The 14,612-nt window shown below is 45.0% G+C and overlaps 1 protein-coding gene across 2 annotated transcripts in view; it reads left to right on the top strand.

The window, feature by feature from the left end:
* Positions 1 to 6,185: 6,185 nt before the first annotated feature.
* srcin1a (SRC kinase signaling inhibitor 1a) overlaps positions 6,186 to 14,612 on the top strand; it is a 65,730-nt gene continuing 57,303 nt past the window's right edge. For both annotated transcript variants that reach the window (XM_047162025.2, XM_047162022.2), the window contains exon 1: positions 6,186 to 6,495. In XM_047162025.2, coding sequence (XP_047017981.2) covers positions 6,202 to 6,495 — 294 coding nt within the window. In that variant the 5' untranslated portion in view covers positions 6,186 to 6,201. The remainder of the gene's footprint in view (positions 6,496 to 14,612) is intronic.

Genomic DNA, 14,612 nt, shown 5'->3' with positions numbered 1-14,612 from the left:
TAAAAAACAGCTTTGCTAAACCTTTCTTGTTGTATGACCTTTATTGTAATTCTTGTTGCTTTGAATTTGTACCTGCCCCAACATCTGCCCCAACATCTGCCCCAACATCCGCCCTAACATCCGCCCCAACATCCGCCCCAACATCCGCCCCAACATCTGCCCTAACATCTGCCCCAACATCCGCCCCAACATCCGCCCCAACATCCGCCCCAACATCCGCCCCAACATCCGCCCTAACATCTGCCCTAACATCCGCCCCAACATGTGCCCCAACATCTGCCCTAACATCCGCCCCAACATGTGCCCCAACATCTCCCCTAACATCCGCCCTAACATGTGCCCTAACATGTGCCCTAACATCCGCCCCAACATCCGCCCCAACATCCGCCCCAACATGTGCCCCAACATCTGCCCCAACATCTGCCCTAACATCCGCCCCAACATCCGCCCTAACATCTCCCCTAACATCCGCCCTAACATGTGCCCTCACATGTGCCCTAACATCCGCCCCAACATCCGCCCCAACATCCGCCCCAACATGTGCCCCAACATCCGCCCTAACATGTGCCCCAACATCCGCCCCAACATCCGCCCTAACATGTGCCCCAACATCCGCCCTAACATGTGCCCCAACATCCGCCCCAACATCCGCCCCAACATGTGCCCCAACATCTGCCCTAACATCCGCCCCAACATGTGCCCCAACATCTCCCCTAACATCCGCCCTAACATGTGCCCTAACATGTGCCCTAACATCCGCCCCAACATCCGCCCCAACATCCGCCCCAACATCCGCCCTAACATGTGCCCCAACATCCGCCCTAACATGTGCCCCAACATCCGCCCCAACATCCGCCCCAACATCCGCCCCAACATGTGCCCCAACATGTGCCCCAACATCCGCCCTAACATCCGCCCCAACATCCGCCCCAACATCCGCCCCAACATCCGCCCCAACATCCGCCCTAACATCCGCCCCAACATCCGCCCCAACATCCGCCCCAACATGTGCCCCAACATGTGCCCCAACATGTGCCCTAACATCCGCCCCAACATCCGCCCCAACATGTGCCCCAACATGTGCCCCAACATGTGCCCCAACATCCGCCCCAACATCCGCCCCAACATCCGCCCCAACATCCGCCCCAACATGTGCCCTAACATCCGCCCCAACATCCGCCCCAACATCTCCCCTAACATCTGCTCTAACATGTGCTCCAACATCCGCCCTAACATGTGCCCTAACATCTCCCCTAACATCCGCCCTAACATGTGCCCCAACATCCGCCCTAACATGTGCCCCAACATATGCCCCAACATCCGCCCCAAAACCTGCCCCAACATCCGCCCCAACATCCGCCCCAACATCCGCCCCACGATTTCCATTACGAATGAATTTCGAGTCAACACGTTTTCTGGTTCTATCTCGGTTCAGGGAAACACATCGGACTTTTTTTTTTTTTAATTATTATTATTTTTTTATTTTTTTTGCGAAGCACAGGATAGACGTCCGGTTTAAAAAAAAAAAAAAAAAAACACGCTGGAGTATTCCTTGAATTAGGGCAGTGTGAGCAATTCAGTCCTGGTGTTTCGACTGATTACTGATTTGCTTTGATGTACGACGTATAAAAATAGAATAAAAGACGGCGTCCGTGGTGAGTCAGTGACAGAAAATCAGACGCCGTGCTCACTGATTTGATCCTTGATTCATATTATGGATTGTGATTCTGCAAGAAATGGAAGGAATGATTTGAAATCTTAGCATAGAAGTGTGTGTGTGTGTGTGTGTGTGTGTGTGTGTGTGTGTGATTGATGAGTAACTGTGGTCGATGTTTCTCTTTCAGCTAACACCGGGACCTACTTTTCCAAACAAGGTAACACAACAATCACAAAGTTTTTCTCTGGCCAGTCAACATGTTTCATTAATCTTCGTCTGTGTGTTTCTGTTTAACTGTACGGCTAAGTGTGTGTGTGTGTGTGTGTGTGTGTGTGTTTGGCAGGAGGTTAAGCAGGGTGATTAAAGGCCATTCGTCAGGGTGTCTGTCATGTTGACATGCATCATGGTACAGTAGCAGTAAGAGAGTGTGTCATGAGTTACTGTCCTAATTGAAAGGGTGAGGAGGGACGGAGGGGGCAAGACAGATGGAGGGAGCAAGACAGATGGAGGGTGTGAGAAGGATAAAAAGGAACGCGGTAATGCAGAACTTTAGTCGTCCATTTCCTAAGAAGATTTCTGAGCTACCTGTTAGTGCTTTTGTGTCTGTGTCTCTAGAACCTTCCGGAACATCCCGTACTGTACTGCAGGTATAGGTGTGCACATAGACACGCCCACTCCCATGCACCAGAGTAAAGATGTGCACACACGAAAGGACGTTATTCATATTTTCCATTAAGGCAAAAATGGGGACATACAAGATACTAAGAAAGTCTGACATTTCATGTATATACAGTCGTGTGAAAAAATAAGTACACCCCATGGAAACCGTAGAGTTTCGTTTTCTCTGACAGGTTTGGACGAGCAAACGTTTGATCACCGTGGAAACGGTGCCTATTAATGAAGGCGATGTGCCTGAGCAAAACCACGAGGAAAATGAGCCTTTTCAATCATTTATTCAAGGGAAATATCAATAGATGTGATAGTCTTGTGTGGAAAAAGTAAGTACACCCTTGGCTTCAGAAGCTAGTACTGCCCCCTTTAGAAGAAAATAACTTCTTAGGAGAAAATAACTTTTCCATGTGACTGATTTGTTTTTCGTTCATTTAAATCGTGAAAACTGCCACAACATGTCGGTGTCATTTGATAGAGTATATCATGTTTATTAATAGGCACGGCGTTAAAGAGGATCGAATTTTGCTCGTCCGGATACGTAAAATAAATAAATAAACGAATCAATAGATCAATAAAATTCCGTGGGGTGTACTTATTTTTACACACGACTGGATTTCAAAGATTCTTTTCCAAAGCTGTTGCCGATATTATCATTTGTAATGAAAATCGTTGTATCCAATGAGAAAATAATGCACGATAGAAGCATCTTCACTCGCGGTCTCAGACTTTTGGAGCCAAGTGTTTATGATTATATACAGAGAAAAATAGTGAAGTATGTGAGTAGAAATTCGAGGTTTCTTTCTTTGAAATGTAGGCAGTAAAAGTCTAAAGTATTCGGCGACAGGAAAACAGACTTTGAGATACACTGCCCTGTCCATTAATATTGGCACCCTTGGTAAATATGAGCAAAGAAGGCTGTGAAAGATTGTCTTTATTGTTTAACCTTTTGATCTTTTGTTCAAAAAATTCACCAAAACACTCTGCTCTCACGGATATCAAACGATTTCATACACAACACGGGTTTATCAAAAAAAAAAAAAAGAAAAAAAAAATTCTTTCTTAAATATAGCTGTACAACAATTATTGGCACCCTTTTAGTCAGTACTTTGTACTACCTCCCTTTACCTAGATAACAGCTCTGAGTCTTCTCCTATAATACCTGATGAGGTTGGTCATGTGGAAAAAGTACCTCAAAAAAGTTGGCCATGTCCTTATGGCCGCCCAGAATCTCTCCAGACCCTTCAAATTTCGAGGTCCACACTGGTGGACTCTCCTCTTCAGTTCACCCCACAGGTTTTCTATAGAAAATCAGCCCCATAACATTAAAGATCCTCCTCCATATTTAACCGTGGGCATGAGGAACTTTTCCATATGGCTACCGCTCTGTGTACCAAAACCACCTCTGTGTTTATTACCAAAAAGCTCTATTTTGGTTTCATCTGACCATAGAACCCGATCCCATTTGAAGTTCCAGTCGTGTCTGCACACTGAAGACGCTCGAGTTTGTTTTTGGATGAGAGTAGAGGCTTTTTTCTTGAATCCCGTCCAAACAGCTTGTAGTGATGTCGGTGACTTCGGATTGTAGATTTGGAGACTTTCTGACCCCAAGACGCATCTAACGTCTGCAGTTCTCCAGCTGTGATCCTTGGAGATGTTTTATCCACTCGACCCGTCCTCTTCACAGTGCGTTGAGACGATACAGACACACGTCCAATTCCAGGTCGATTTGTAACATTTCCAGTCGACTGGAACGTCTTAATTATTGCCCTGATGGTGGAAATGGGCGTTTTCAATGCTTGTGCTATTTTCTTATAGACACGCCCCATTGTGTGAAGCTCAACAACCTTTTGCCGCACATCACAGCTATATTCCTCGGTCTTACCCATTGTTATGAACGACTAAGGGAATTTGGCCTGTGTGTTACCTCATATTTATACCCCTGTGAAACAGGAAGTCATGATTGAACAATTTCCTTGTTTGTTTTTTTTTACCCCCAGGTGAAGTAAAAATTAGTCAGTGATCATTTTTTTCGCCTCTAGAGGCCGCTCTCGTACTGTATGACGACAGCGGACCCTTCTCAGCCGCTCCTGCAAACGGGAACGTTGTGGATTTTTGCAGATAACCGATAGTTCCAGCGGTCGCTTATCGGTGCCGATTAATCTGCAAGACCGATCGCTCGGTCGACCTCTAGTGGTAACCTTCTCATGCTACACGATGAACTTAGCGCTATAACAATCCCAGTATGTTTGAATAGGAATAATACGGTGACCGCCCCTGGCCCTACCTCAGTAAAATATCTCAGTATGCTAGGATATGCTAAGCAAAGATTTGTAGAAAATATGAGGCGTGTACTTTGCCTCCCTGGAAGCGGTGACCTCCATCTGGAAAGGAAAGGAAAGACTTTTCGAGGAAAGTCTTGCTAATCTGTTAAAGTTAACGATAGCTATATTTTACTAAGTTAGCTGGTTTTCTTTGCTAGTCCCGGGTTAAACTAGCATCACTGCCAGCAGCTAATGTAAGCAGCTAGGCAGCGAGTCAAATTCTACAGTAGCCAACTCTGGTAGTAAACATTAGTTTTCAAATGAAAACACGTCACTAACGTTATTCCATCAGTTAAAAACATGACCTTCTTACCTTTATTTATTTTTATTTTTTTTAAAAATGATAAAAAAAAATACTTGATTACATTGAAAAGTAGATTTGGGCTCGCTTATACTTTTGGCCGCATGTGTTCACTTTCACTTAAAGCGCACCTATTATGGATTTGAAACGTGCCTGATTTTGTTTTTAAAGGTCTCATACGATAGATTCACGTGCATCCGAGATCAAAAAACACTTTAACGTGCTCATCATTTAAACTGCAGCGTTCTCTTTTCCCCCCGGTGTCACAAACGACTCGTTAAATGATCCGTTCTAAAGGATTCGTTCTAAACTCCTCCTTTCAGAGAGTATACTCTTCTCTGATTGGTCAGACGTCCCAGTCTGTCGTGATCAGCCGATGAAGACCAGAGGCGGGGTTTATTGCTACAAACTTACGTACAGGAAGCAAAGTCTGGAATCACTAACGAGTCGTTTCGGCTGTTCGGAATCGATTCCTTCTTTTAGGAGTCGATGACTCCGTTTGTCGTGCGCTTTGATTTTTGAAACTTTGCAGACTTTTTACATTCACAAACACCTACGTATATCACACACTACATGAAAGGGAATATCTGAAAAACCGTCACAGGTGCACTTTAAGTCTAATCCCTCAATAAAACCCGCAGTACTGTCGCGAAAGAGACCGACAGTCCAAAGAGAACATCGTAACATCTGGACACTGATGAAGAGTAGCGCATTAAGACACACCGTGCAGTGAGCGTTGATGGATGGAGTTGAGGGACAAGAGACATTATGTACAGTAATAGATAGACTGGAGTCAGTAATTGGACACGTGTATGGTGGGGGAACCTGATAAACCGGCATCTTGGTGTTTACCTTATGTGTGTGTGTGTGTGTGTGTGTGTTCAGACAGCAAATAAGCAATGCTTGAAATAGCAAACAGGTAAAAGCAAATGGAGCGTCCTGCAGGGAGAATTCTACCTCATTCTTCTGCTTGGTGTGTTGTTTTTTTGTTGTTGTTGTTATGTTTTCACGCTTCTCCTATTTAAGTCTGAGATCAATGTCTCTGCAGGAGGCAGCTGTGTGTACGCACTCATCTAACCGCTCATCCCATTTCTCTCTCTTTCTGTCGCTTTCCCTTTGTCTCATGTCTGTGTGTGTGTTTGCCATGTTGGACTACATGACGTCCTGTGTGATTACACCCACACCCATTCTTCCTCCTCATCTTCTCTTCCTCTGCTGCTCCTTTAGACCCGGAGCGCGGTGGCGGTCACATGATCTCCACGGATGACCTGGAGTACCCACGCGAGTACCGGAGCCTGGGCAATGGCGCGCGCCGCTTCTCCAACGTGGGCCTCGTGCACACGTCCGAGCACCGGCACACGGTGATGGCCGCCCAGAGCCTGGAGGCGCTCAGCAACCTGCACAAAGCCGAGCTGGAGCGCAAACGCGACGCCTTCATGGACCACCTGAAGAACAAGTATCCGCCTCAGCACTCGCTCCCTCCATCGCCGTCTCCATCCCACGGCAGCATGAGGGGAAGTTCAGAGAGGAGCGCACGCGAACAGGTACGCACGAACGCACGCGAACAACTGAACTCGTACGGAAAATCCACACGGTGCGTGCATTCTCACTTTTTGTTCCACGGTTCGTTTATTTATTTATTTTTACAGGATTCCAACTTCAATTTTTTCCCATGCAAATTTTTTTTTTTTTAAATCTGTATTTTTCCACATGACCGATTTCTTTTTTTTCATTTCGCAATTTTCATGCGGTTGCCACACGATGCATTTATTTCCCCCTCCTCCCCCCCAAACATTTTCATTGCGATTTCTCCCAAATGATTCGTTTATTTTCACGTGATATTCTCCCACGTCGTTTCTTTTTGACTCGACTCTTTCGAAATTGATTCGTTTTTTTTTTAGACGTGATTCCCAAATGATTCATTTATTTCCACGTGATATTCTTTCTTCAAAATGAATTTCGCAAGTGCATTTTTTTTTATTTTCACGTGCAATTTTTGCACAATTGATTCTTTATAGGATCCCCCCCCCCAAACATTTTCATTGCGATTTTTCCCAAATGATTCGTTTATTTTCACGTGATATTCTCCCACGTCGTTTCTTTTTGACTCGACTCTTTCGAAATTGATTCGTTTTTCTTTAGACGTGATTCCCGAATGATTCATTTATTTCCACGTGATATTCTTTCTTCAAAATGAATTTCGCAAGTGCATTTTTTTTTATTTTCACGTGCAATTTTTGCACAATTGATTCTTTATAGGATTCCCCCCTCCCCCCCAAACATTTTCATTGCGATTTCTCCCAAATGATTCGTTTATTTTCACGTGATATTCTCCCACGTCGTTTCTTTTTGACTCGACTCTTTCGAAATTGATTCGTTTTTCTTTAGACGTGATTCCCGAATGATTCATTTATTTCCACGTGATATTCTTTCTTCAAAATGAATTTCGCAAGTGCATTTTTTTTTATTTTCACGTGCAATTTTTGCACAATTGATTCTTTATAGGATTCCCCCCTCCCCCCCAAACATTTTCATTGCGATTTCTCCCAAATGATTCGTTTATTTTCACGTGATATTCTCCCACGTCGTTTCTTTTTGACTCGACTCTTTCGAAATTGATTCGTTTTTGTTTTAGACGCGATTCCCAAATGATTCATTCCATTTGCACGACCGTTTTCACGTTTATTTTTCCATTCATTCATCCACATATATATCTTTTTTTGTTTCCAAATGACTTCCCAATTTTTTTTTTGAGTTCATTTTTTCAGGTGATTTTCTTTAATCTCTTTTTACCACATGATTATTTATTTTCACAGGCACCACCACCCCACCCCCCCCCCCCCCCCCCCACCCACCCCACACCCAACATGATTCATTTGTTGTCACGTGATTGTTGTTTTATGGTTTTGTTTGTTTCTTAATGAATATTCGACACGCCGTTTTAAAAAAAAAGAAACCTGTTTATTTTGGCGTGCAAGTTTTTGACGTGATTCATTCCTTCCCCCCCGAGTGATTCATTAATGTTCACATCAAATGAAAATGTACTGGAGTGAGCACATGTAACTCTCAGTGCTGCTCGGAAAATGAATCAACACCATGTGACCAGTCAGATTGGAGAATTAAAGCAACGCCGTGGTGTACAAAAGCTCTTAGTTCATCCAATATATATATATATATATATATATATATATATATATATATATATATATATATATATATATATATAAAAATAAATAAAATAAACCTGACCATGATGTTATGATGATTTATTGAAGATGACTGATACTCCAGTTTACACATTTACGCACAAGCAAGTGTCCTTATTTAACCTCGTCACTCCTGTTTAAGAAAGAAATCACAGCCAGACTTTCAGATGCGTTAAATAGTTTACACTCCTGCTGCAGTTTTAACACAATTCTGTATAAGCGCACTGATTTAAGCACTTCTTTTCACCGCCGTACACCGACTCTGCTCCCCTTTCACTATATCAGGAAGTAATGAAGTCCAAATATCAGAAAGGGCTGATTAAAGGTCAGATAACAGATATCGGACTGGCCCAAATGTTTTAATAGAACTATTGGGAATTTTCATGGAAATGCCCAAGCCATGTGACACATGAATTCATATCACTGCTATGGAAAAAAATTCCTTTTGGGAATTTCCAATGGCTGTTAATTGGAATGTGCTCAATGGATTACTCGAATTTTATGGAATGTTTATGGGGCTCCATGAATCACCTCATGATTTCCCATTCACGCGCCCGTGCCCGATGCCAACCCTTAACCTTCCCCCGGTAAAATAAAATAAAATAAAATCCGCTCATTCCAATGGCAATCCTATGCACGTTTTCCATAATCCCCAAGGACGCATTCGCATCGGATGTGTTTCATCTCTAAAGGCGCGTTTATTATTATTTTTTTAATTATTAAAGAAGATCGCTCATTTTAGCTGAGATGAGTACCTTTTTTAGCAGGTACTGGAGGTACAGTATGAGATTATATCCATCCATCTTCTATACCGCTTATCAGGGTGACGAGGGCACTTGGAGCATCGGGCACGAGGCGGGGTACACCCTGGACAGGGTGCCGATCCATCGCAGGGCACAATCACATACACACTCACACACCCATTCATACACTACGGACACTTTAGACACGCCAATCAGACTACCATGCATGTCTTTGGACTGGGGGAGGAAACCGGAGTACCCGGAGGAAACCCCCGCAGCACGGGGAGAACACGTGAACTCCGCACACACACACAGGGCCACAGTGCGAATCGAACCCCCGACCCTGGAGGTGTGAGGCGAACGTGCTGACCACTAAGCCATCGTGCGCCTTATGAGATTATATATTGTATTAAAAAAACCCGTCTCTAGCCTAGTGTCTGTAAATCGTTGAAAAGAGCCGTGACGTTACAGATCCAGTCTCGGGAACGGATTCGATCGTGTAGCTCGTGTATCAGATCCGTTTGATCGCTTAGGCAGCTAGTCTACTGTAGCTAGCCAGCAAGCTAGCTCGGATATTTGGAGTCAAATGACTTTAATGTTTTTATTTTGAACTTCTTTCATATACACGCTGCTCTATTTTCACGTCGGGGTATCGGTGTTTCTTTCCACCCGCAATGCCGAGTTGTCCCAGAGGTATTAGCGCTCGTTCGATCTCTACTTAAAGAGAGCGATGCAGCGGCGCTTTAATCCTTCAGTCTGTCCGGCTGTCGCGTCTGTACGCCCTGTTTCGAACCGACCCGCTCCGTCTAACGCGCTCATCGAGACGACTCCTCGGCGAACCTCGTCGTATAGCCGCGTTGCATTCTGGGACTTTGAGATAACTAGCGATAACGGTGATGTTAGTGTTCGCACACAAGCACTAATTTCGCATGTGGGTAACAGAAATACAGCACAAACCAACCGATCGGTGCCAGAATCACTAAACACGCCCCCAAATGTCCCAGAAGAAACATGTTTCAGGGTGGAGTTTTCCTTTAAACTTGTCCCAACCTGGTAGGAATAAATATTGGCTCATTAGTGTGTATGTAAATGTAGTTGGCTAATGTACAGGAAGTCCATACACATCCTTCACTGCATCGTTATTGCACTCGTCCCTCTTTGTATTCTCTCCATCTCTGTCCATCTCCATTCTTCATTCATTCTTTTCGTCTTTTGGCTTCTCCATGTTTTTCCCCTTGTCGTCACCTGCACGCTGTGGAAGTGCAGGCTGAATGAATAAGTGCAGTGTGTGTGTGCGTGTGTGTGTGTGTGTGTGTGTACGAGCGAGCAAGTGACACAGAGAGCGGCTGAGTGAGAGACAGGTGGAGTCCACGGTTGCCACGGCGACGTTGCCCTTATATGGAAGCTGGTGATATCATATTGCAAAGGTCAGGCTGGAGAGAGAGAGAGAGAGAGAGAGAGAGAGAGAGAGACAGAGAGAGAGAGAGAGTGAGTGATAGACAGGGAGGAAAAGGAAGGTTGTTTGGATATCATCGTTGCAGGAACCCGCAGAGAGGAATCGCAGGAATATGTCGGAATACTGCTGGGAATGGGTCGGAGGAGGGGAAGAGAAGAAGGAGGGCAGGGAAGCAAGGGAATGGGAGGACAAGTGCGGCAGCGTGTAAAAGAGGAAGAGGAGAGTTAATTAGCCCAGTGCGTCTCACGCTCACACACACACACACACCTCCCTCCTTCTCCACCCCACCACCACCCTGACACTCTAGTGCGGAAGAGTTAAAGCAGCCAAGCAGCAGTCTGCCGATGTGGTAATGAATTAAATAAAGCGCCGCTGCTGGGAGAGAGAGAGAGAGAGAGAGAGAGAGAGAGAGTGAGAGAGAGAGAGAGAGAGAGAGAGAGAGAGGAAAGCGAGAGAATGAGTGTTTTGGGCCAGCTGATAGACGCTCACACTGACTGAAGGCATCCAGACGTCTGTAACGTGTGCATTTGTGTGTGCACGCACATCCACGCGTACAGGTGCAGGTAAGAGGTGTTTGTCCGCTTCGATTGTTTATTGTTAGCGCGGTTGTCGTGGAGACCAGCTGCAGGTGCATTGTGGTTGTGAGTGTGTGCATGCTACGTTTATGAGTATGTGTGTGTGAGAGAGAGAGAGAGAGAGAGAGAGAGAGAGAGAGAGAGAGACTGCTTTGCATGCGGGTCATGTGGCGTGTGCCTGCTCTGTCCTTCTGTCAGCAACTGTTTCATACAAGGGATTGTGTGTGTGTGTGTGTGTGTGTGTGTGTGTGTGTGTGTGTGTGTGTGTGTGTGTGTGGTGTTCTCACTCACCAAGTTGACACATGTTACTCAGTTGGATCAGGTGCAGCTAGTGAGTAACTACATATTAGTAGTGCCACCATGCTGTGTGTTTGTGTGTGTGTGTGTGTGTGTGTGTGTGTGTGTGTGTGTGTGTGTGTGACACAGATGTCAGTCCGTTTGGCTCAAGCAAACTCTTCCATCCAGCTGCAGGTCAAATGGCCAATTTTCCCCGACACTGCACTACACCGTTACTAAGCAACAGGAGACGCCAGTATTTGGCTGAAAATGACATCACCAGGCTGGAAGCTGGCGTCTGTCCTGCACACACACACACACACACACACACACACACACACACACACACACACACACAGAGCCTTGTCATTTGATAATATTTGCTCAGGAAGGACGTGATCCGGTATCACCAGGGTAAAGCTGAAGTCGTAAATCTTGTTAGCTACCTTTGTATGTGTGTGTGTGTGTGTGTGTGTGTGTGTGTGTGTAAGCTCAGAGGTGTCTCGTATTGCTGAGTTTGCTTAAGATTTGTCTTGAGTTGACCCGACGGAATGAATGAACGTATTTCCATCAGCTAAAACTTCACCTTCCCGTAGGTGTTCTATACGTTTAAAAAGAAATACGATTTAATTCCTGATCACTTCACGAACAAGTGAATGGACCGGCTACAAGAGCGGGGGGGGGGGGGGGGGGGTGTTATTTAATACATTATCGTTTCTATAGTAACCACAACAAACACAGGGATGGAATTAAGAAAATAAAACCCCCAAAAACACCCCACCGCTGACATTGTGAGTGTTTAGTGTCAGCGCAGAGGTGAAGGTCTCCTGACATGGGAAAGAGAAGATCGTACTCTCCAGATTCTCACTTTAAGAGCGAAGGAAAGCGCGAGGCTCTTCTCGAGGCTGACGGGAGGACGGATCTTTCTGGCCGCTGTGACGCGAGCGAGGACGGGAACTCCTTTGTTTGGCCGATGTTCCACGACATCTTGGACATCAGGACGCGTTGTTTGTTTAACATTCAAGAAACCGTTAGCGTGGGCAAATTGCAGCGGTACGAGAGGAATAAAACACTTCAGGGTGTGCTGTTGTGGTGAAATAATCGTGATACTTTAGGGTAAATATGAACGCTGTTTTTGTGTCACACCATCCTGATGTTGATGGTTTTCCTGTAGCAGCACCCCCTGAAGTGTTTTATTCCTTACTTGCTATGTTTTTATTAGCACGTATCACGTATGGAGTTACTGAGCTCATTTGCATATTAAAGCCTTCCGCATGATCAGTTTAGAAAAGGTCAACATGGCGAAAATGATTAACAAATAATACATCGGGGAGAGCTAGGATAGAAAACAGGTTACTGTCTCTCTCGCCATTTAATTTCTCCACGTATTCGCTTCTAACATTAAATATATACATTTAGTAATATGCAGTCCCTGTGGAAAAATTGGAACAGCAAGGCTATATATATATACACATATCTACATCCATCTTCTATACCGCTTATCCTTTTCAGGGTCACAGGGAACCTGGAGACTATCCCAGGGAGCATCGGGCACGAGGCGGGGTACACCCTGGACAGGGTGCCGATCCATCGCAGGGCACAATCACATACACATTCACACACCCATTCATACACTACGGACACTTTAGACACGCCAGTCAGCCTACCATGCACGTCTTTGGACTGGGGGAGGAAACCGGAGTACCCAGAGGAAACCCCCGCAGCACAGGGAGAACACGCAAACTCCACACACAGGGCCACGGTGGGAATCGAACCCCCGACCCTGGTTCGAGGTGTGAGGTGAACGTGCTAACCACTAAGCCACCGTGCGCCCATATATATATATATATATATCATATATATCATATACTTTTGCTCACGTAAATAATGAGTGGTCTGCCGTCAAAGGTGAAGTTGTTAACACACCTAGATATAAATATCAGGGACTGAAAATTCTGATGGTCTCATATTCATCTTTTGATCTCAAACCCAAGAAAAGAATTGGCCTTGCTGTTCCAATACCTTCGGTGGGGGAGTGTACATACAAATGTGTGTAGCTACAGGCTATAGTCCCCAGGCGCATGGGATTGTCCAGGGGTTTGCATTTGAACGAAACAAAGAACTGCTCAATGGTGCAGAATTGCCCCATGGGGTTACTGTCTGGATAAAATTCAGCGGAATCTCTTGAATCTGGTGTTTAGCTCAAGGCAAAAGTAGAACCTATGGGTATGTGAGTTGTGATACAAGCAAAGACATCTGCTATCCTTCAGTTCTGCCCTTTGGTTATTGCTTTGCCACAACTACACCAGCATCGATGCACGCCTTAATGGCCATCTCTGACATCCACGCTACAGGCTACACAAGAGCCTGAATTAAGTGAAACCCCATGAGAAGGCAGTAATCATCTTGGTGCTCATTAAAATCTCATGGTAGCACTATGAAAATGTCAGAAATGAGGAAAAGAATACACCCTGGATGGGAAGCTAGTCTGCCACATACTAATCCACCGATTAGCATGTTGTTGGGATTTGGAAGGAAACCAGAATACTTGGAGGAAACCCATATTGACAAAAAGAAAGCCAAGACAAGACCAGCTGTGAGGTGGCAATGCTGCACATAGCTTGTAAGAAAGTTAACCAAAGAAAAAACGAATTGAGAATTGAGTCCTGTCACTACCCTTATGGAAAATGTAATATATATTACATTGGAATATGGTGTGTTTTCCACATGGTTCCTAATGGATTCTTTTACAGCTGGAACATGGAATGCAACACTCTGCATATGGATTGTAGAATATAAGTTCTGGTGTGGCGCAGTGAGATCCTGTGCTTGAGCGGCTGTGGGTTTCCTCCAGGTTCTCCAGTTGCCTCCTACGTCCCAAAAACATGGTGGTAGGTGGAGTGGCTACACTAATTTTCTCACAGGTGTGAGTGAGTGTATGCACATGGTGCCTTGTGATAGACCAGCATCCCATCCTACCACATGTCCAGTGTTCCCTGGATAGGGTCTGGCTCCACCGCGACCCTGACAAGGATAAAGTGAGTACCGAAGATAAACGGATTCATACAGTGGGTTCGCATTTAATGGGATTTAATGTGCCTCGTGTGACTCCCAAAGACATACATTCATACATCTTCCAAGTGGGAGCACCATGAATTTTTAATGAGGCCCCATGTTATACCCTATTAGAGAATCTATGTGGGTCCATGAGTGTACATGGAGATCTAATATTGCTCCATGAACTCCCACTGATAACCGTTGGATTCAAATGGGATTCCCATGGGCACCTTTAGAACGATAACGTGATTAACCACCTAAAGGACTCTTCAGGAACTCTTAAGCTGCATACCTGTGTGTACACAACAGCTACACGAGCAGCATTGTTCACATAGTCGTTTGTGTACT

The sequence above is a fragment of the Ictalurus punctatus genome, chromosome 2 (assembly GCF_001660625.3).
Source record: "Ictalurus punctatus breed USDA103 chromosome 2, Coco_2.0, whole genome shotgun sequence".
Classification (NCBI taxonomy): Eukaryota; Metazoa; Chordata; class Actinopteri; order Siluriformes; family Ictaluridae; genus Ictalurus; species Ictalurus punctatus.
The sequence above is the reverse complement of the archived record's forward strand: the minus strand, read 5'-3'. Positions and strand labels throughout refer to the sequence as shown.